The 24493-nt window shown below is 41.0% G+C and overlaps 1 protein-coding gene across 8 annotated transcripts in view; it reads right to left on the reverse strand.

Annotated features, from left to right (window-relative positions):
- NRXN3 (neurexin 3) overlaps positions 1-24493 on the reverse strand; it is a 1815686-nt gene that overhangs the window by 916807 nt on the left and 874386 nt on the right. For all 8 annotated transcript variants that reach the window (XM_018053902.1, XM_018053908.1, XM_018053900.1 and 5 more), the window contains one exon: positions 12500-12619. In XM_018053902.1, coding sequence (XP_017909391.1) covers positions 12500-12619 — 120 coding nt within the window. The remainder of the gene's footprint in view (positions 1-12499; positions 12620-24493) is intronic.

The raw sequence follows: 24493 nt of genomic DNA on the forward strand, positions 1-24493 counted from the left end.
GAATTCCAGTGTAACATTCCTCCCTGCCTTGCTCTGTGTCTGAAGAATCTGCCACCAAATCATTCCACATGACAAGCAAGGCGGCTTTAGGAAATACAGCCATAGTCCAACATTACCTAGGAAACCAAATATGACTAAATGCAAAATGTTACCCTATGCTGGGAAATAGCTGTGAGACCTGGTTAGAGCCATGTTTATTGTTCATTAAACTTTATATAATAGGAAAAGATGCTTAATGAATCCAAATGCAAATTAAAGTAAGTTCAATGTTGGAAAGACATGTGATGTGTTGGGGTGACAGGAATAACGCCTTTAATAACACTGAGGGTGTGTGTGGCTAAACCTGCTTGTTCTAATTCGTTCTTTTCCATGTGTTCTGTCCTCGTGATTTTTCAGGAGTCAGGGACAACAGGCAGGTGTGATGATAGGTGTGTCGAATTGCAGGCCCCTTGCCAAAGGCACCCTAATGCCAGGTCACTGATGTGAGTCTTAACTGGATGACACACTTGAGCGCCAGCATGAGGGCGCCACCTGGGAGTTTCAGGTAGGGAGAGGAGCTGGGAAGATGACTCTCAAGGAAGAATAAATCCCAGATGAAGTTGCCCTCCCCAAATAATTTTTCAGAGATAAAATTATATCCCACATATTGAGTATTCAGTTCAGATAAAAGGGACTTTCTGCCGAATATTCTGAAGTGTGGATAGATTCCTGATCTGCGACTCCCTAAGACTCAGAAACAAAGTTATTTGGATGGAAAAAAATATTTCAGAACCATTGGGGGAAAAAAAAAACCTAAAAGAAATGTATGTTTATTCATAATGTGTATATATGCACAGGTACCTATTTGTATTTATATAAACACAGATTTGGTTTTACTCATATAAAGATATCTGGGTAAAATTGCAGCTTTACATGTAGTTGAGGACTGATTAGAAAAAGCATCCAGTGAACTGACTAGGAAATAATGCCCATAGCCACATACTGTTGGTATCCATCAACGCTCCTGAGTGGTTGCAAAGAGTTTACTAAGATTGGATGAATTCTCCCATAGAGATATAGAACTCTTGAAACCCACAGTGTACAAAAATCAAGAAACCTTTGCGTTTTGCATTTTTCAGTACACAGTACATTAACATTTTTCAATCATATATTATGTACTAGTTTAGGTCACTTAAAACTCGGCAGAAATTGACAAATGATATTAAAGCAGAAGAGTTCTGTCTCACTAGACCTCTAGAGGACTAGAGTGTTACAAGAAATCTCATCATGTGAAATAAACCACAACATCTCTCTAGAAGCAAATGCCACCGAAAAAAAAACTGGGACCCAGGAGGCTCCTTCCCTATACACACAATAAGGGCTCTTTCCTTCAAACTACAATCCACTGCAAAACTATTCTACCTCTAGGTAGATTCAACTAAGTGTAACTGTTTAGAAACTGCAAGGCTTTCTGCTGAAAAGGGACAAGGGCAAGAGAGAAAAGAAATAAACACATCCTGACATTTTCATTTTTCATCCAAAGAAGAAAACTGCATATTGGGATGCTAATTATAATTCCTGCATGCCTAAAAGCATTCCTCCTGGCAAGAAAACACCTAGCCCTGGTAGAAATGCTATTCATCTCATGAGAAGAACGCTAGGACCTTTGCACAACTCAGACTCTGAAAATAGGCAGGGCTCAGTTGTTCATTCAGCAAATATTGCCTGAATATCTAGTATGTGCTGGATACCACGGATAGCCTGAAACAAGGTCATATAGTTGGTAACATTATGCATGTTTTTTCTTGTACTTTTATGCATTTTCCAGATTTTCATTAGTGAGCTTGTATAATCTTATTTATAAAAAAAAAATTGTTAAAACTAAAAAGCATCAACCATGCAATGACCCCTCTTGTTTATATTTTTGGAGATATGCATTGAAGATAAGTGCACAAAAGCATCTAATGACCAAAACACGGAGCGTCAATAGTCAAAACAGTCCCCAGCACAGAAATACCTCCACTTCCCTGAAGACTCCAAAATTTTTGTTTGAAAACACTTCTTAATTTCATTTGGCCAAGAGACATGGATCAGGCGGCAAAGATCCACAGGACAAAGGTAGGTGAGAAAACAAATGACAATCCTAGGTAAAGAAAATAAGAACAGCTGGCTGCAAGAGCCAAATCAATTCCTGTACCCACTGAGCTTAATCAAGTGCTATCAGGGAGACTGCAGGGAAAAAGCGATGGGGACCCTGTAAATGAAACTCAGATGAAGAACTGCTCAATGGGGACACATTGGCACAGCTTCTTTTGCCAGGGAAGACTGTTTGACCGCAGAGGGCCTGTAACTGGAGTTGCAGGATATTCCCATACACCAAATAAATAAATGTCCTAGAATATTCTAGGCTACCAGGGCTGTTCCAGAGCTAATGCAAAGCCTTACATCATCCCTAGAGGTTGTGGTTTAAGTCACAGCACACTGTATGTTAGCTCAACATCCTTCCCTCTCCCCTTCCCCCAGTGTCAAAGTGCAGAGGCGAAGTCAAGTAAAGAGAAAACAAGCAGACATCCACTTCCAACCTCAACAGGGCAACAGTAATTGGATCTGAAACGACTGATCTGAAACAACCAAGACAAGGACAAGGGATGTGAAGCCACGGAAGATGCTGGACATCAGGCAAAGGACAGTGATTCCTGAAACGGGGAAGACAAACAAAGTGAGCTGCCAGACTGCCCTCTTTATGGCCTTAGGAGGACGTTTTGCACCATGGTGCAGGGCGAGAACCCTAAGTGCCTTCCTGAAGACTCCTTCAGGTGAGGAGATGGAGCTGAGAGTCAGGAGAGAGCCAGGCAGCCAGAAGGCACAGGGACATGTGCGCCCCTTAAACACATTTCATGGAGCTAGAGAAAGCAGGCGTAGACGATCCCACACTGGGCGATCCCATTTATACATATCCAAGAACAGACAAAACTCCAGGATGCTGATAAAAATCCAAGCTGTAGTGACCTCGCAGAGGAGGAGAATGAATGACTGACAGGCATGAGGGATCCCTCTGGGGAGATGAAACCGTCCTTTATCTTAACTGGAATGCTGGTTATGTGGTTATAAATGTTTATAATAATGCACTTAAGATCTGTGCATTTTGCTGAATGTGAATTGTATACCCCAAAATGTCCCCTCTAAAAAAAATGTTGCAGAAAAAAATAAGGGAAGGAAACCGAATTATATTTACTAGCTCTATTTTACAAGAAAAGATAAAGCCATTTGCATTTCTTTTGCCTCTGAATGTAAATGCTAATAAATGGAAATGCAGGATATTATGTCTATATTGAAAAATACATTAAAATTGTATCTGAATATAACTAACAAGATAATATAAAATTATCCTCTCTGGACCAATAGGCTCTCAGTGGATTACTGCCATCGCCATCAATAAGTAACTAGCCCAGCACATAAGAAATAAATGGACATAATTAAACATAAGCAATAAAAATGGCCTACAAATACAGCATGCTGAAGATGGCTGAAATGAAATTAGTGAGGCCAAAGATTGTTACAACTCATAACAATTCCTGACCAGCAACAGATCCCTGAATTCTGGAGACCATTTCTCCTTGAACCATAGGTCCAAGTGTCAGCTGGAATTTGTAGAATCAAATGTTACCCAGCTTTGTTTCTACGGATGGTTGTGCAAAACAAAAGCTGTAGGCAGTCCTGGCTCTTGTTGAATCTGACACCGTGTGTGTATTAACACCAGCAGTCTAGCAGATTTTAGGTACAAAATAGTCACTTCCTGATATCAGGGGTGTTTATAAGCAAGAGTGATTCCCATGAGTCCCACAAGCTAGCCACAAGCTGCACCTACAAAACTATTCCCAAGAGTGCCAGTACCATCCTCCTTACTCTAAGATGACTTTGGGTTTCACCACATCCCCTGGCCTTCTTTCCGCAATACTGGATATCTGTGGGCCCAGGAATAAAACACAGATGCAAAGAAGAAATGTTAATAAATGCGAGCCTCATTTTGGTGCTGCTCACTCGTGAGTGCTTCTTTTGGATCTGACTTCCCTCTGGATCTTGCTGACTGTGGTGCCAGGCTGCTTCCCCCAGCCTTCCTGCCTTCTCTGGGCTCAGTCTCTGCCTGCCTAAACTTGCCAAACCTGTCTCAGCTTCCTCATCTGTGAAACAGGGATCAGAAGAATATCTACTCTCGTGCTGTGTAGAGGACAAAAATGACATAAATTCAGCACAGTGACTCGCACACAGTGTAAGTGGTTAAAAGTAAAAGTAATGATATAAGAACAATATTCAAGGTAAATAGGATTTGTAATTCAACAGAGCATAAGAAGAAAAATTATCCAAAACTTAGAAAAGAGACTAAGAGAGACACATGTGTCTTTTTAATGTCTCATAGGACTTTCAGTAAAGAATCCGCCTGCAATGCACAAGACCGCCTACAATGAAGGAAAACCAGGTTTGATCCCTGGGTCGGGAAGATCTCCTGGAGAAGGAAATGGCAATCCACCTAGTATTCTTGCTTGGAGAATCCCATGGACAGAGGAATCTGGTAGGCTATAGCCCATGGGGTCCTAAGAGTCGGACATGACTTAGCAACTAAACCACCACCACAGGGATTTTGTTTAACATATCCACACAAGAAATATTTAGTTTTATGGGAAAATACATCCTTGTTCGAAATAGATCTTTACTATTAATTGAAGCCCAGAGTCTATGAGATGATAATTAACCTGTAGATTTCTATTCAACAGAGATCAACTGTTCAGCAGAACCTGGTGGTGGTGTGGTTTAGCCACAAAGTTATATCTGACTCTTGTGGCCCCATGAACTGTAGCCGGCCAGGCTCCTCTGTCCGTGGGATTTCCTAGGCAAAGATATTAGAGTGTGTTGCTGTTTCCTTCTCCAGGGATCTTCCTGACCCAAGGATCAGTCCAGAATCTCCAGGCACATTCTTTATCATCTGAGCCAACAGGGAAATCCTGTTCAGAAGAATAAATAACATCAAAAGTTAGGAGCCTTTTACCCTGTGAGACTTTCACCAGTTTTATACTGAACCTAAGTTTGTATTTTAATATTCTTTTTAATGCCTATAAATATCCAGTTCTTCAAATAATCTTTTGTGATCTTGTTGCTTACACTTTAACCATACTGTTGCTTCCCTCATTGAGGAGCTAAATTAATTTGGGCACACATTCATTCTATATTGATTTGAGTTACGTTTTAACTTTATGAAAACTACATTTGTATGAGTCATGTTTTTAACTTTCTGAAAATAAGACTGAAGAGTAGCTAATAGTTCTGTAGGGGCTATTACAAGCCATGTCCTGAGCTTCACAATTATGGATTCAACTTATCATTACAACACTCTAATAAGGCAGAACATAAAAATATCTACATTCTAGAGACACAAAGGAATTAATTAAGTAACACCAAGGTAACGCAGCCATTAAGCAACACAGTCCAGATTTCAATAGATGCCATCCACTCCACATCAACTGTCTCATCCACTCTGCTATAGGACATAAACTAAAACTGTAATAAAGTAAAAAGAAAATGGAAATCAGAAGATGGTCAACAGAGAATGAAAATATAATATCAGAAGCTATGGGGGATAGTCTAAGTCTAAATCTTTAATACCTAAAGATCTTCTAACTACATGGCCTCATGTGAGTATTAGAAACAACTAAACCGTTTCAAATTTCCGAACAGGATAAAATTGATAACCAGGAACACAGAGCTTATCTTTTCCAAGTCTATGTGCTGTGCTGTGCTCTATTGCTCAGTTGTGTCCAACTCTTTGCGACCCCCGTGGACTGTAGCCCACCAGGCTCCTCTGTTCATGAGGATTCTCCAGGCAGGAGTACTGGAGTGGGTTGCCATGCCCTCCTCCAGGGGGCTCAAACCCAGGTCTCCCACATTGCCGGTGGATTCTTTACCATCTGAGCCACCAGGGAAGCCCTTTCCAAGTCTATATTCGTATATAATTCAGTTGTCTGAGAAGACTTGCGCAGCTGAAATTTTAAGTCCTCTAGTCTAGCAACTAGTGCTGATGCTCTCCGTGCTTATTTCTAGTAAGGACTAAGTAGCAGCAAATCTAATGATAATGTGACTTTTCATGTCAAACCTGGGTTCAAGTACTGACTCAGCCAGTTCCTGCGTGACCCCAGTCTTCCCATTGTAGAAATCAGGACAAGAGAAGAATAGTATTTCTTCAGGAATTTGGGGTGACTACGGCTTCCCTGGTGGCTCAGACAGTAAAGAATCTGCCTGCAGTGTGGGAGATGCCCTGGAGAAGGTTATGGCTACCCAGTCCAGGATTCTTGCCTGGGAAATGCCATGGACAGAGGAGCCTGGCAGGCTACAGTCCATGGGGTCATGAAGAGCCAGACATGACTGAGCAACTAACACACTTGGGAGGACTAAAGGGATAACATCTTTAAAGGTCATAGTAGAACATCAGGAATGAAACAAAGAATTGACAAATAGCAAATACTATTAGATATATTAAAAACCATTACTGCTCCTGTTTACTAAGTACTGATCACACTCCGTGTGCTATAACAAAAGAAGCTAAGTGACTAATTCAATTTCATCGTGTTAGAGTTAGAATTGGCATTTAAAGCAATTTGTTTCTAAAGCTGATTAACCTAATGACTACGCTATGAAGTTTTTTATAATGCAATAAGTTATATATATTACAAATCAACCTTTTAAAAATATGGTTTATTATAACTAAATTTCCAAGATAAAGGTCTACCAATGGTTCAGTGAAATACAATGTGGACCCTACTAGGGTTATTTATACCCAGGACTCAGCAAGAGATTCAACACACCAGGGGCTTCTTTTCCAATGACCTGGGCACCATCATGCACATTCTATTAAAGGAAATTAGGAAATCTAATGGTTTTTATACTTTGAAAATGCATGTTGTGCAATGAGAGCAGAAACTTTAACCTGAGTGTAAGTTTAGCTACACAAAGGTTTAGAATAAAGACCGGAAAGAAATCTGGCAATCACAACAGCATTTTCTATAGAGGTAATAGAGGGAGCTGAATCCACACAATATCAGAATACTGTCCTCTGACCTGGTGCCAGAATAGACAGGAATTGAAGGAGAGATTCTCTGGGAGAAAATGACTGTTTCAGAATGGGAGCCCTGAGATCTGTGGCAGGAGTGACAGCCAACCAAAGACCCCAAGGAGAATCAGTAACTCTCTTATTCACTCAGCACACACCGACTCTTTACTCAGCACATGCTGACTCTTGACTCAGCACATGCTGACTCTTGACTCAGCACATGCCGACTGCTATGGGCTCTGCACCGTCCCACAGGGAGACACAGGGAAGGAGCCAGCCTGTCTCAGAGAGCTCACCCCACCCAGACACCCACCCTTCAGAACTACACTCTGAAGGCTTAACCACCAAAGGGAAGGAAGGCTTCCTTCCAGGTCCCTCGGAGTCCACTAAAGAAGGGCCAGCCAGGCCCCATCCCTGACCCAGGAGGCTTCCAGAACTTCCTCCAGCTCAAGGAGGGTGTCCTTCCCACAGCTCCAGCCTTCTCCCAACCAAAGGCCAGGGCTTTGAAAGTTCCCCGTGCTCTGATGGGGACAGGTGTGGGCACATGGGTTTACTCACAGGTAGAATACCTGTGCAAGAGGAGGCCCTGCAAAAGGTTAGGGGGAGAAAAAACATGGGAGGAAATAGCCAGAACAGTAACAGTGACTGTACTTTATTTCTCTCTGCTTGGTGGAATGCTGCCTTACCTATCCAACCCTAGTTCATACCATATTTGCTTAGGAAGCACTTGCATATCTTTCAAGACTCATTTGTCAATGAAAACTTTTCTAAAGGCAGTAGCTCTCCGAGATGGAGTCTCAGCCCCAGGAAGGGTTGATCCCCTTCCACTTTATGACTTCTATTTACCATTCATATTTCTATTAAAGCACTTTCATACGTATCTTACCCCACTAGACTGTTATGCCTTTAAGAACAGGATGGATGTTATTCATGATCCTATCTGCAAATTAGAAATGTCTGGTGAGTGAATAAATGAATAAATGATAAAAAGTGTGTTCTAAGCAGAAGATAGAGGTCTTGATAGTGAACTTCTCAAACATGGCCTATTTGCTGGACAGGCAAAGCCTGAAAACAGAGGCAAGGAACAAACACATTACCAAAATCATGGACATATTGTATTATAATATCCATGGAAATTATTGCTATATGTACAACATAGGCTTGTAACACAATGCCAGGGTACCTATATGCACTCAAGAGACAGAATTAACATACACACATGTCTGTCCCCTTGTTTGTGCACTAAATTATGTGTATATTATTTATTGTTCGGAAGCCTGAATGGGAAATGTGTTTTTAACAGATTTAATCAATACACCCACCTACATTAAAAGATAAATAAACCCACACAATAAATAAAAAGGCCAATCGATAGCCCACAGTGCTGCTCAACAGCCACTCCAGCAGAAAACTGTCTGAAAAGGTGCTTCACACACCACTGTCTGCACGATCCACAGCTGCTTGCTATTGATTTGTTGCAAGCAAAGAACATCTATTATCACATGCCAGTGTGAACCCGCCATTTCTCCAAGTAGCTCTCAGTGTACCTCGAGCAACATCATACACGTAGCTGGCTGGAGGTGGGCTGAGAACCCACGTTCATTCCTTTCTCTTCACCCCCACAAAACCATTATAAACACTCAATTTATAAATCGAAGAACTTGCCATGGGGACTCATGTGACACAGATGGCCCCGTGTTCACTTCTCCAGGGCACAGACACAACAGCAAGATTCCAAAATCGCAGACAACTCTAAAGAGTTGTCATGAACAGGCCTAAAAGTAACGATGGTGGTGAGGATAGATGTGAGGTGTTCAACGTTGGTGTTTTCAAAAAGCCCTCCCCAATGATCACTTTTTTGCACACGTGTGGGAACGCACGAGTGGTCTGGGTTTTGTGTGACACCGTGTGGCACTGTGAAGGAGACAGGAACCCAACCACTGGTTGCCAGTGGAAGCGGCATTGCCACTCCACACGGGAAAGAGGTTCTGGATTCTCTTGATGGTGCAAGGGCTGCAAGATACTAGAACTGCCCTGATTCTCAGCCCTGATTTAAAAATACCAATAAGAACCCAATATCCAAAAGGAATCTCCTTACCAGGACCTGTAAAAGGTTCTTATCTTTTGTTGTTTTTAAAATGTAGCCCCTACAACATGTCATCAAGTTGGATACAACTGGTGCTTACCTCCTCGGCTTTGAATTTTTCAGACCTGAAGACTTTCTTTGGAGCATGTTCCTTGGGTGTACTTCCAAAGATCTTACTGGGTCCTACAGAAACTCAAAATTGCTTCTGGGATGAGTGTGCCTGCTGTAGTTTCAAAACAGCCTGAAACATCACCTAACAAAACTATGATTTTACCATGATGTGAAATGGTAGATGCCTTAAAACTAGGTAAGACAATTAATAAACCAATTACACTTGTGTCTCCAATCAGACAATTTCTGTTTTCTACTCTGTGGAGCTGGTGATGGACAGGAAAGCCTGGCATGCTGCAGTCCATGGGGTCACAAAGAGTCAGACACGACTGAGTGACTGAACTAAACTGAACTGACCAGCCTCAGAGAACACATGCCGTTCTTTGACAACCACTTGTATCAGTTTTATAGCTATCTTTATAAGGATGAACCAGAAATTTACCCCATGGCCTCCATCAATCCACATTGCTCTCACAAAGAATGACAGAATAAAGTTAAAACCATCCAGGCTTGGTCTACTCATACTAAATGAGACACAGTTTTTAAATGTAAATTCTACTCATGGAGGCCATTTCTGTGACAATACCTTGAAATTGTCAAGCAAATGTCAAATTTAGCAAACAGGCAAGAAATAACAAAAGTCACAAGTGATAGACCCAATGCTAGAAGTGAGCGAGACTCTAAAACGCAAACGAGAAAGTCGTGCCCAGATATAATCAATTTTTCTACATATGATGAACTGAGCATCTTACTTTGGAAAATATCTTAGCCTAGTCATTTCCCTATTGAACAAGTTTCGATTCTTAGATAACTAATTGAGATGTTTTCATTTCTATCTGCTATCCTGAGAAACCACTCATGGAAACTTATTCAAACATCTCCCCTGTGTAATGAAACTATCTCCTGCCATACCAACAAACAAGAAATGTCACAGTGACCAGCGATTTCCGGCCTCCAAATGTGAATGAGGGCTCCCAAAGCCACGATCCAGCAGATGCCACCACCTCCCAACAGTGGTTGCTGAGGAACCACAGGAATGCAAGAAGCAAGGTGAACAAGGAAAGAGGAATGACCCCAGATAGCTGAGCTGCATATGGAAGGAATGGATTCAGTGAGCCCAGAGGCCTGCATGTCCCCATACAGAGAACACTAAGTTCCTTAACTTGATACCTGACCTTCGATGACAATGCCCCACTTCCCCTCCTGGTTCCGTGGACCAGTTTTCTCTGAGCTACTGAGGTGCTGTGTCTAGTCCACTCTCCAAGAGGAGAACAGGCAAGAAGACTCTTTCAAGATTTGGGCTCAGAAGTCCTTTACTATCAAAAATTCCACTGCACTGTTTACAGGATAAAATTCAAAATACATTACCCTCAGCCTGGATGTCTTAAAACGTTATTGGAGGATGAGGATCTACTGCCACAAAAGAAACACTGACCTTTCCCAGGACTGGTTCTGGTACTTCACGACACATTGACAAATTGCTCAGGTCAGATAATGCAATAGTCCTCACCCCAGACTGAGTATAATCTGTTCTCGACAAACTCAGAAACAATCATAGAAAACTGGAAAGGATCCTGGTTGATTTTTAGCAGCAAACCATGCCTGGCGCAGGTGGCAGAAAGGAACGTGTCAGTGAGAGAAAAATGCATACATACCTTCTGAAGACTGTGTCTATTCACCGCCGTTAGAGAACTTACCTTTCTGCCTTTCCTGTGCGCAGTCTCTTCCTGATCACATTGTACCGGAAGTGGTATGTATGTATGCGTGATATGGAATAAACTTATGAGGATAAGGAAGCATTGTGCTACCACTTAGGAAAAAAGTCTCCCATGCAGACAAATTGGAGGAAAAAGAGCATACAACACAATTGCTCAGGGACCCTGGATGGGTCTATCGCTGCCTGTCTCAGAGTGGAACAGTATTTCCAAATCATGAACATGGAAATAGGACTTTCAGTAATACCAAATAATTGGAGTGAGCCATCTAATGCCGAAACTTTCTGCAAAGAGTGTGTTCTTTGAATTATAAATATAGAGGCAAAGGCTTACATCTAGATCAACGAGTTTCAAAGAATTTTCCCTCTACATATCCAGATTCCCTGCTTATTTTTCCTTACTGTATCTTAAGTGACTGACAGAATACACACAAAAAAAACGGCCACTAAAAAAAAAATCTGGAAACCAGGACGAGAGATTACTACAGACCTGCTCCCAAGTGCACAAACTGTAATATAACTTTAGTATTTGTTCATATCACATTATGCATCTTTTTTATAAAACCAATTAATGGCACCTATTCGTTCAGATTATAAAAATAAACTCCTACCATCAAGGCTGCCTTTAGAAAAGCAGAAGGTCAGCAGGGCCTAGTAAGTCAGGGCTTCTCAACAAATTTCTTTGCAATAGGGATGCAGAAATTTCCAGTGTTTGCTCATCAGTGGCCACATTGGAAGGAAGTAGAGATACCTGTTACAGATTCCCACAGAACTTAAGTATGAATATTTCCACCACCAGTGCTAGAATTGCCTTTATGAAATCAGTCTTCTAGAATGAAAACAGCTGATGCAACTGAAGCTTCACTAGTGAACAAAAATAACAAGTGGCTGTCTTCCAATATGAAGCAAATACACAGATACATACATATAAACATACTGGCAAAACAAAAATGTATATATAAACAGAATGACTATGTACATATAAACTAAATAGATATCAATACATTTATCTAGAAGGAATCTCTGCCTACATTTGAAAGACCCTTTGGAATGTGTTAAACATTTCTAGTTGGAAAAAAATAATAAACTCTTAACGTCTTCATCATTTGGAAGGCCTAAGAAATTCCCTAAACTCAGACTTTCTGAAAAAATAGCTGTATTCCTTAAATATCCTCTACGTTATGTTAGTGAGTCTCAAAACTGTTACCCAGATGATTTAATTAATGGAAAACTGAACTCCTTAGAACAAAAATATTGTCTTAATTGTTTTGTCAAAGGTAATCTAAAGAAAAATAGGGAGGACGTATGGATAAACATCTGGTATGGTTGAACAAGAAATGTCTCTTTGCTCTTCCACAAGAAAATTAGCTTTTTATTTTCCAAGTTTCTGAATGAGCAAACTTGCTTATGAATTGTTCAGAAGAGTCATTCTTTTACCTAATGTTCCTTAAGATTTCTCCAAACCTCTGAACTCTTTGAAAATATCCCAATATGAAAACGCTGTACTCACGATCATTGCACTGGTTTCCAGAATAGGAGGTCATGGAACAGTCGCAGGTGAAGCCTTCCCACTGCTGCATACAGACCCCCTGGTTGGCACATGAATCCTCCTGGCAGGTGGTACTTGGTCCTAGTAATTCAGAAGAAGAGCAGGAAAGAAGTAAAAAAGGAGAGAGAGAGAGGTGTTCAAACTAATCAGATTCAAAGCCATCACCTGAATTTACTCTTCCCAAGCCCCAAAACATTCAAAGACACCACTGCCAAAAATATCAGTTCTATATCATGCAAGAAAAAAGTCACTGTATATTTACAAAAGACGACAAACACACACTTAGCCACAAAGTATCAACAGTGACACACAGAAGGGAGAGGGCTGAACACACTGTTCTCTTTCTGGCAGACTCTGCAAAAGAGCTTCATCTCTACCATTCAACTAGAAAGATACCTCATTCGGAACATGGTCTTTCTAAATGGAGAATGCTAAAGCAGAGAGATGCACTCCCATGATTCTTGTGAATTAAGGCATGAAAGTTCTTTACAGTCTACCCCATGACACTAGGAAGATGTTTGATAAGAATGAAGAGGAGAAGGAGGAGGATATAGCAACCAACACACATCGATGTTTTGGGGGTGATAAGCACTGGATGATAAACACTTAGTCTACATTATCTCACGAAGCTTGTCAGTGACCCTCAAATGTAAGAAATGGTGATTACCTCCATACCATAGACTTAAAAACTAAGCTCACGGAAGTAAAAGAGTTTACCCAAGGTCACATATTTGATCATGGAAAGATCCTGATGTTCAATTTAGGTAAATTAACTCTGAGACTAACTACCTCATAGGTTCTTAAAGCACAGTTTCAGATCAGCTTCACCTAGGAAGTTGTTGGGCTGTGCTTAGTTACTCAGTCGTGTCCGACTCTTTGCAACCCCATGGACTATTTGGAGGAATGCAAATTATTGGGCCCTAGCCCTGACCTACTGAATTACACACTTAGTGTGGAGGGAGAGGCAGAAAACTGTGTTTGCACAAGTTTCTAGGATTTGGGGGTGCAAACCTCTTTAAGAGAAGGAGATGGCAACCCACTCCAGTATTACAGCCTGGAGAATTCTATGGACAGAGAAGGGGGTGGGCTAGAGTCCATGGGGTTGCAAAGAGTTGGACACGACTGAGCAACTAACAATGGCACTTGCTTGCTAGGATTTTCCAATGGAGACTTGAGTTTGAGAACCAGCACACGGCATCACACTGCTGCTACAGGTTAACAGAAGAAAGTATACGGACTGTGTGTGTCATCACAGGGTGTATCTGAGGTATAGAAAAAAAATATTAGAAATTGTGTTCATTTTCTTTAAGTATACTGATCATGAGAACAGTCTCAAAACTTTTTGCAGATACGAGTGAGCAACAGGAAAAGTTTGGTAATCTCTGCCTTACAGATTGACATTTCTCTCAGGTCATCCCAGGCCCTCTCTTTAATCATTCTCTCTCTTTCACTTCCATCTTCTGCCCTTACCTTTGGGTTAAAGATGAACCTACTCCTTTGGAATTATCTAAGCTAAGAGGAAGGTGGTTCAGATAGTAAAGAATCGGCCTGCCATGCAGGAGACCAGGGTTTGATTCCTGAGTCATGAAATCCCCTGGCGAAGGACATGGCAACCCACTCCAGTATTCTGCCTGGAGAATTCCATGGACAGAGGGGCCTGGTGGGCTACAGTGCGTGGGGTCCCAAAGGGTCAGACACGACAGCGACAAACACTTTCACCCTCTGTCAACAGGAAATACCTTACTATTCAGGATATCCATGAGTTTTCCAGAAAGTCAAGACAAGGGAGGTGAGCCCACTGACTCATCAAATGTATTAGTCAGGATCTGATGCAAAAATTCACTTGACCCAGTAAAAATATATCCACTGCAGTAAATGCATATTCACAATTTCCAGGCACAGAATATTGAAATGTAAACATATCGGGTCCAAGGATGCGTGTTCAAAAGAGATGCATGACTACAGAGGGTTTGTCTTCTGGGTGGCAAGACTTTTTGTATTTATCCATGAAGAATGGACGCAGCACAAACCATCAGTCCTAACACAAAGCTATTAAGATACGACATAAGAAAGTTCAAGACAATTACTAGCACTGGGGGAGCAGCATGGCTGCTGGGTTTCCGCAGCTCCTAAATGCCATGTGGTTCCCCCATGCGGAGATGAAAGGAGGCTCATGGTCGTGTTCTCAGTGGGTCTTCAACTTGAGCATTGTGTAGGACAAGGTTCATTAACAATAGGCAAATCAGGACAGCTTCTTTCAAAGGACAAAAGCTTCTGAGAAGTCCACGGGGCTCCCTGACCAAACAGCTCTCACCAGACAATGGGCTAGTAATTCAATTGTGCTCAAGAAGCAGAAACACATGGAAGGCTTTCCACTGAAAGACAGCAGACCAGCAAAAACTTAAGGAAAACAATAATCCTTTGCAGGTTCATTGAATCTGAAGACAAAAGTTTTCTCATGCCTTTCTCTTTCCTTTTAGCCAAATTTCAGCCATTTTCCAAGGACCAGCTAAAATGACTTCAGGATACTGAAAATTCCCCAGTAACTTTAGACAACACTTCTCCCATTTCTTAGTGGCCACGGCACGTATCGTGTACATCACTAATGTTTATATATGACAATATTTAACATTTTATTGCACATGGCGCTGTACTCACACAATCCTCTAAGTCTTTCACATTTTTTACTAATTGTCCCCAAAAGATGGAATGCTACCCAAAGTTAGAAAGCCCATCTTATGCTTTTGGTTATGTCCTTGCTGCACCAAGTGTGGTGCCCGATGCAGAGAATATGTTTCAGTAAATGTGGAACTGATCTGATCCCCGGATTCACCACTGTCTCATATTTCCAAAACTGGAGTGTAGGGGAATGCAGCTCTGCAAAGGGAGAAAACAGTCCCATTTGTCAAAGGTTGGTCAGGAATTCCATGCAGGGGGAATTACAGGCCATTTCCAAATTGCACAAGAATGTGCTTTGCATTCATTAGGTGAAAGTGAAAGTCGCTCAGTCCTGTCAGACTCTTTGCAACCCCTTGGAATTTGCAACCCCTACAGTCCGTGGAATTCTCCAGGCCAGAATATTGGAGAGGGTACCCTTTCCCTTCTCCAGGGGATTTTCCCAACCCAGGAATCGAACCGGGGTCTCCTGCTTTGCAGGTGGATTCTTTACCAGCTGATGCATTAAGGGGTGAGTGCTATTCACAATCAGATAATCCTCAAAGACTGACTGCATGGTAATCCTCTCAAGAATCAGGGAGGTTTCAGGGTTTTAGCAAGGACCAGAAGGATCCACAATGATCTGTTTATCCAAGTCTGAGTCCTACTTTCTTTCCAGGGTGAGATCCCAGGATCCCCGCCTCCTCCTCCAGCCTCATTTCCTACTGTTCACCCACACACACCAAGCTCTCCTTGTGATTTCTTTACACACAACGATGCTCAGAGCCTGGGCACCTAGTCACTGGCCCCTGCATCCCCTGGGGGCTTGTGAGAAATGCATGTTTTCAGACCCCACCCAGACCTACTGCCTGGAGGCAGGGCTCAGGAATCAGAGGCAAGACTAGTCCTGTAGGTCATTCTGAGGCTGCTCAGTTTTAGGACCACACAGTACGCCCCACGCCCCCACCCCCAAACCGAACATTTCAAGATCATCCCTGCCTTCAGGCCCTCTGCTGTTGCTCATCCCAGAGACTGAAATGGCCTTCCTACAGAACTTCAGATAACTGACTCATTTCATTCTTTAAGTTGCAGTTCAAAATGGGCTTTCTTCAGACTCTCCCATTTCAGGAAGTCCCCATCAGTATTCCATTTACTTTCCAGCCTGTTTCCCTTTTTATTTAACTCACAACAACAACATGGACAGCAATAAATTATTTATTAAGTTCTTTCCTGTCTATCTCATCCTGGTGGAATATGAGTCCCTTGAAGGCAGACACCTTGCTTGTCTTGCTCACTTTTTATTTCTCTAATTTCTGATAAAGTATTTGGCGTAAAATAAGGGCTCAAAAATATTATTGAATGAAAGAAAAAACAAGAGAATGAAAAAATAAAGGGTTAAAATTCTTTCGTGACTTAAAGAAAACCTGTGGTTTTCCTAGCTAATAATTTATCCACAGAACTTACCAATAACAACCCATATAAGCAATTTTCTATTTGGAACCAAATGTTTTGGGGGTAGTGGTGGTGGCATTTAATTGACCTCATTTCCTCCTCTAATTTAACTATTAGACTCATTCAATCTCACCAGATGTTGGGACAGACTCGGGTTGCCAGTGCCCAGGAAAAGTATGCGGTAACTGTCCTGAATGAGTGTGAGTTGAGACTAGACTGTAAAATACTTTCTGAAGAGCAATATAAGCTCCTTTCCTTATTTCAAACTCGTTATGTACATCCTTTCCTGAACAGACTATATCTTATATGCGTGTCTGTTTTCCATATCCTCACAGTGTCTTCTAAATTGACAGACAGAGAGAGAAGAAAGACAGACAGAAGGAAAGAAAGAAAGAAATGCTAGAGAAATGGATACAAATGCTCTGGAAAAAAGGAAAAGAAAACACTTTAACAATGCTTCCAATTGCACCCCCACTGAAATAATTCAATCTTATGCAAATCAAAGGATATAGCAATAAGTAGGGCAATTACCCAGCACTTACCAGGTGCCAGACAATCTACGTAGCATGGTTCACATATTTAGTCTTTGCAAACACATGATAAAGCAATTATAAGTATTAAAGAACCAGAAAAAAAAACAGGAATGATCTTCTCATGGAAGATACCCAGAACTTCAAAACTAAAAGAATGTTTTAACCACTGATCAAATTGGAAGGCAAGGATTTCAGAAAGTGAATTAAGTCACAGATCAGTTAAGTGTGTTTTGCTTTGTTTTTTGCTAGGTCCCACAGGGAATGAGTAGCAGGATGAGGTCCCAAACCTAGATGTGCTAACACCACAACTGACCTCTATGGACATGAATAAACTTGTGGGTGGGTGTGAGTGTGTGTGTGTGTGTGTGTTGCTATTAGATTAACAAGAGTAACTTAAGAATCAGAGAAAGATAACTTTTTAAATGTAAGAATGTGGCTGTTTTAACAAAGAAAATTTTCAAATCCTATTTCAATTCAAAATCCAGTTAAAAATAAACAGGACAATCTAGCTTTGTCTAAGTATATGGATAAACATCTGTATCAAATGCATATATTAATAAATATAATAGATCTTCCGAAAGACAATAATCCTATCTAAAGCATTCTTCCAAATAAACCTAAAATTTCAGATACAGTAGGATAATATAAACTTTTGGAATTACATATTTAGAAAGTTTTTCAATTATTAACAATAACTTCAAATTGCAGTAAGGCTGCAGGGAACCCCTGCATAGGGATGGTGCATTTAATATGTAATCAACACTCACTAAAATAGTCACATATTCTGAGAAAAGATAGTGACTTTTCTTTGTGTAGTAGGGAAACTGACAAGGCAACAGAGATATGGATGAAAAGACTGAACAAGTTGTCAATGATGTTGGTAGGTACTCTGGTTTTCATTCCCATCTCTGTTTTTAGTTTATGGAGAAGCACTACATTATGTCTTTGTTCTTTATTTTTTTTCAGGTGATAACTTTAATGGCTGCCGCAAATTTCTCAACATTCTGCTTGAATCTGGGATTTGCTTTTTAAGAACTGTCCCAGACAGTCATTTCATGCCTGTTATTGCTAAAATCTAGCTCTGCTGGAAATGCAAACTGCCTCAGTCAACTCCTCTTCACGGTCCAGAAAATCAAAACTTGACAGACTGCCTTTTATTACTTGCAGGTCCTTGAGACAGAAGTGCTGTTGGAAGCACAGGACACTTGTATCGGAGTGAATTTCTGTTATTGCCAAGGAGGACTTAACCAAATCTATGCCTCAAACATTCCAATTTAAAAATGGGTAAATGACCAGCACTAGCTGGTCCTGGCCATAATGGAAAGGTGGGCTTGGGGATGATACATCTGGTCTGATTCCCAATATCCATTTATTCTAAAGGGCTAAGGCTGGTAGCCCACTAGTGGGCACCTGGAGCAGTTGGTTTAACAAGATTCATCATCTTTAATCACACAGCTTAAGGCGTCTGCATAGTGCGATTACAACCTCGATGTGAAGCATCACAAGAGTAAAACACTGCCAATCAAAGGATTTGCTGGCCCATATAGAGCACAGCTGCTGTGGGAAGGAACCACAGCGAGCTGCCATGGGCTGCCTACAATGATATCGTCCACCTTCCGTTTCATTTCCTACTTCTGTAAGTTCATAAACCTTCCCATTTTACAGTTTTTAATTTACATTGCTTCACAGAGGAAGGCTGACCAAGCAGTAATTGAGTGGGAAGAAAAACAAAAAGAAAGAACAAAGAAAAGGAAGATGAAGACACGAAGATTTAACAACGTTGGGAATCAAAGGCCACTGGAGATACAGAATTCATGAGGGCATCCTGTTCCAACCAATTGCATACTTGTGCATATGTGTGTATGCGTATGTATGAAAGACTCTTACCAGCTTCCTGAGCAATCTACAGCCTCTACTGCTAAATAAAAGAACTAAAAGTGTCAAGGCTTCATGAGAAGTATTCTTGACATTCAGTTCAGTTCAGTCCAAAAGTAATGTCCGAATCTTTGCAGCCCTGTAGACTGCAGCAAGCCCTGGCTTTCCTGTCCATCACCAAATTCCAAAGCTTGCTCAAACTCATATCCACCAAGTCGGTGAAGCCATCCAACCATCTGATCCTCTGTTTTCCCCTTCTCCTCCTGCCTTCAATCTTTCCCAGCAACAGGGTCTTTTCAAATGAGTCAGCTCTTCACATCAGATGGCCAAAGTATTGGAGCTTCAGCTTCAGCATCAGTCCTTCCAATGAATATTCAGGACTGATCTCCTTTAGGATGGACTGGTTTGATCTTCTTAGAGTCCAAGGGACTAAGAGTCTTCTCCACACCACAGTTCAAAAGCATCAGTTCATTGGCACTCAGCTTTCTGTATGGTCAAACTCTCAAATCTATACATAACTACTGGAAAAATCATACCTTTAACTAGACAGACCTTAGTCGGCAAAGTAATGTCTCTGCTTTTTAATATGCTATCTAGATTGGTCATAGCTTTTCTTCCAAGGAGCAAACGTCTTTTCATTTCATGGCTGCGGTCACTGTCTGCAGTGATTTTTGAGTCCAAGAAAATAAAGTCTGTCACTGTTTCCACTGTTTCCCAATCTATTTGCCACAAAGTGATGGGACCAGATGACATAATCTTTGTTTTCCGAATGTGAGTTTTAAGCTAACTTTTTCACTCTCCTCTTCCACTTTAATCAAGAGGCTCTGTAGTTCCTCTTCACTTTCTGCCATAAGGGTGGTGTCATCTGCATATCTGAGGTTATTGATATTTCACCCGGCAATCTTCACTCCAGATCGTGCTTCATCCAGCCTGGCATTTCACAAGGTGTACTCTGCATATAAGTTAAAGAAGCAAGATGACAATATGTAGCCCTGACATACTCCTTTCTCCTCTGGAACTGGTCAGTTGTTCCACGGCTGGTTCTAATTGTTGCTTCCTGACCTGTATACAGATTTCTCAGGAGGTAGGTAAGGTGGTCTGGTATTCCAATCTCCTTAAGAATTTTCCACAATTTGTTGTGATCCACACACAGACTTTAGTGTAGTCAATGAAGCAGAAGTAGATGTTTTTCTGGCATTCTCTTCCTTTTTTCTATGAACCAACGGATGCTGGCTCCTCTGCAGCATCTCTCATTTGATCTCTGGTTCCTCTGCCTTTTCTAAATCCAGCTTGAACATCTAGAATTTTTTGACTCACATACTGTTTCAACAGCCTAGTTTGGAGAATTTTGAACATTACTTTGCTAGCATGTGAAATGAGTGCAATTGTGTGGTAGTTTGAACATTCTTTGGCATTGCCTTTCTTTGGGATTGGGATGAAAACTAAACTTTTCTGGTCCTGTGACCACTCCTGAGTTTTCCAAATTTGCTGGCATATTGAGTGCAGCACTTTCACAGCATCATCTTTTAGGATTTGAAAGAGCTCAACTGGAATTCCATCACCTCCACTAGCTTTGTTCATAGTGATGCTTCATAAGGCCCACTTGACTTTGCATTCCAGGATGTCTGGCTCTAGATGAGTGATCACACCATCATGGTTTTCTGGGCCATTAAGATTATTTTTTGGTATAGTTCTTCTGTGAATTCTTGTCACCTCTCAATACCTTCTGCTTCTGTTAGGTCCATATCATTTCTGTCCTTTATTGAGCCCATCTTTGCATGAAATGTTCCCTTGGTATCTCTAATTTTCTTGAGGAGATCTCTAGTCTTTCCCATTCTGTTGTTTTCCTCTATTTCTTTGCATGGATCACTTAGGCTTTCTTATCTCTCCTTGCTATTTTTTGGAACTCTGCATTCAGATAGGTATATCTTTCCTTTTCTCCTTTGCCTTTCACTTCTCTTCTTTTCTCAGCTTTTTGTAAGGCCCTATCAGACAACCAATTTGCCTTTTTGCATTTCTTTTTTCTTGGGGATGGTTTTGATCACCACCTTCTGGGCAATAATGAACTTCCATTCATAGTTCATCAGGCACTCTGTCTATCAGATCTAGTCCCTTGAATCTATTTGTCACTTCCACTGTATAATCTTTAGGGATTTGATTTAGATCATACCTGACCTAATGGTTTTCCCTAGTGTTTTTCCCTACTTTCTTCAATTTAAGTCAGAATTTGGCAATAAGGAGTTCAAGATCTGAGCCAGGTCAACTCCTGGTCTTGTTCTTGCTATCTGTATAGAGCTTCTCCATCTTCGGCTGCAAAGAATATAATCAATCTCATTTCGGTATTGACCATCTGGTGCTGTCTATGTGTAGAGTCATCTCTTGTGTTGTTGGAAGAGGGTGATTTTTATGACCAGTGTGTTCTCTTGGCAAAACTCTGGTAGTCTTTGTCCTGCTTTATTTTGTACTCCAGGGCCAAATTTGCCTGTTACTCCAGGTATCTCTTGACTTCCTACTTTTGCATTCCAGTCCCCCTGTGATAACAAGGACATCCTTTTTTGTGTTAGCTCTAGGTCTTATAGGTCATCATAGAGCCATTCAGCTTCCTCTTCTTTGGCATTAGTGGTTGGGTTGGATTGGATTACTGTGATACTGAATGTTTTGCCTTGGAAATAAACAGAGATCTTTCTGTCATTTTGAGATTGTACCCAAGTACTGCATTTCAGACTCTTCTGTTGACTATGAGGGCTACTCCATTTCTTCTAAGGGATTCTTGCCCACAGTAGCAGATATAATGGTCATCTGAATTAAATTCACCCATTCTGGTCCATTTTAGTTCACTGATTCCTAAAATGTCAATGTTCACTCTTACCATCTCCTGTTTGACCACTTCCAATTTACTTTGATTCTTGGACCTAACATTCCAGATTCCTATGCAATATTGTTTTTTACAGCACCAGACTTTACTTGCATCACCAGCCACATCCACCACTGGGCATTGTTTTTGCTTTGGCACAGCCTCTTCACTCTTCTGAAGCTATTTCTCTACTCTTCTCCAGTAGCATATTGGGTACCTCACAATCTGGAGAGTTCATCTTTCAGTGTCCTATCTTTTTGCCTTCTCATACTGTTCATGGGGTTCTCAAGGCAAGAATACTGAAATGGTTTGCCATTCCCTTTTGCAGTGGACTACATTTTGTCAGAACCCTCCATCATGACGTTAGGGATAAGGTTACCCTTACTGAGCTGCATGTCTGCCTAGGTCCCTGCAGCAAGGATGCTTCTGTAGCTCTCAAAGTACTTCTGTGTTTACAGTGTTGGGTCCTCTTGGCTTTCCCAAAGAGAGTCATTTACAGAAAACATACCATTCATCCCTTTTAATTGGCAGCAACCCAGCTCATTTCTATTTAATTTTAAAGTAAGAAAGCTATGATCCTTAAATGTGTCAAGCATCCCTCTTCATGAAGAAACAGCTGAGAGTGAACACTCTGGTTCCCATTTCACAGAAGATTAAGCAAAACCAGAGAAGAGGGTCCTAAATGTTATTATAAAATTTCATTGCAGAAAGACCTAAGAGTAACCGTGTTCACAAGATCTTCTTACATTTTTGTCTTGAAGGCTGGACCTATCCCTTAGCTTATGATCAGAAAGGTCCCATCAAGCATGCTCAGGTGCTCTGGCTCCTTCTCCTTGATCAAGGGTTCAAAACAGTCCACTGGTTAGGACAATGAATGAAAAACACTAAGGATAAAATCCAGCATTTGGGGGGGACACTGGGACAGTTTCAGTGGCACCCTTGTTCTCCTCAATAACTTCAGCCCTCATCACACACTGAGTATAAATAAGCCAATAAATAAGCCAAGATGGACATGGAAATTGGTAGAAACCAAGATGTCCTCATGAGTTCTTTATTTCCAACGGCCTTTGGTTCCCTGCACTGTTAAATACTCAATGACTAGAACTATAAGAAAAAGAAAACCCAATCTGTAACATTTCTATAAGCTGATTTTTAATAGCATAAAATACTTTCTCTATAGCCAATCTCAAGGTATTCATAATACATCTTACATGATATGGATCAGCTGGGGAAATTCCTGAAAATTCCTGTGCTGATGTCAGTTCCAGCACAGTACTTCCCTCAATGGCCAATAAACAACACAGAATAGTTATACTTGGGGAGAAAAGCGATTTACCCACAGGACGTTTCCAGACAATGGAGAGGTCATGGGAATGGGTTGTGTGTAAAGGTGAGAGAATGGTATTGTCATAAAACCAAGAATGCTTGCTCAACCCACCCTATTTTCAGAGGGTGTCTGGGTAATAAAGGTCAAATGATTAGATCAGATCACCCCTTTTTTAACAACCATGAACAGGTCTCAAAAGTCAACGTTGCCTCAGAAAATACAAACTGGGCCCTCATTTTTCTGCCTTTCCTTCTTTTCTCAGCACTGATGGAGCAACTTGTTAGGGTAGTAGAGGGTAGTTTTTAAAAGAGAGAGAGAGAGAGAGAGAAGGGATTTCAAAGGTTGGCTCAATGACCAAGAAGACTAGTTTAAATTGCTTTAATGAACACTGTACCAGTATCATCTGGAACTTAGTGACCTAGTATTGCCATGAATACCATCTACTATAAATTCAGCTGCATGACCCTCTTGGATACTCTCTGTCATCTCTGTCCTGTTTCTGCTTTGGAAATATGCAAATCTGGATTCACACCCCATAGCATAGTATGGGAAAGGCCATCAGCTTCAAAATCCAGCTTTATGACTTACTAGCAATGTGAAATTAAGCCAGCTACCTAAATTTTCTGAGCCACAGTTTCCCCATTTGTATAAAGGAGATAGAAATTGTTTCTATGGTTTAAGGGGTTAAATATTTAATGACTAGAACTATAAGAAAAAAAAAATAAGAAAACCCGATCTGTAACATTTCTGTAAGGTGTAAGGATTCGGTACATGGTGTAAGGATTGAATTAGACAACATATGCAAAGCCTATAAAGTCATCCTTGACCTGGGGATAAAAACATCTACTATGCAAGGTCATTATCATTGTAGAGACACAGTATAGAAAGTCCTCAGCACATGCCTGCACCACGGGGACCCTCAACAAAGGGTATTATCAATTCCATTGAGAAAGAAAATCAAGTTCTCTCTACCCATTTTAGTTGGGTAGATCAATCAGGAGTGCAGAAATGAGACACACTGAGGAAGTAAGTCATAGTTACAGTTCTTTTGTGAAAAACCTCTGTCATGCAATGTTGAGAGACAAGAGACAGAAACCATTGTGGGAAGTTCCATTTAATTCCTATCTCTCTTATTACTGTCCATAATGCAAACCATTTTTGAGGACTTGATTTCTATTAGGTCAAACACTGAATCACATAAAATACAATAGAGAAAGTAATACAGCTCTTAGCTTTGAAGAAAATGAAGTAAAGAACTA

The sequence above is a fragment of the Capra hircus genome, chromosome 10, assembly GCF_001704415.2.
Source record: "Capra hircus breed San Clemente chromosome 10, ASM170441v1, whole genome shotgun sequence".
Taxonomy (NCBI): Eukaryota; Metazoa; Chordata; class Mammalia; order Artiodactyla; family Bovidae; genus Capra; species Capra hircus.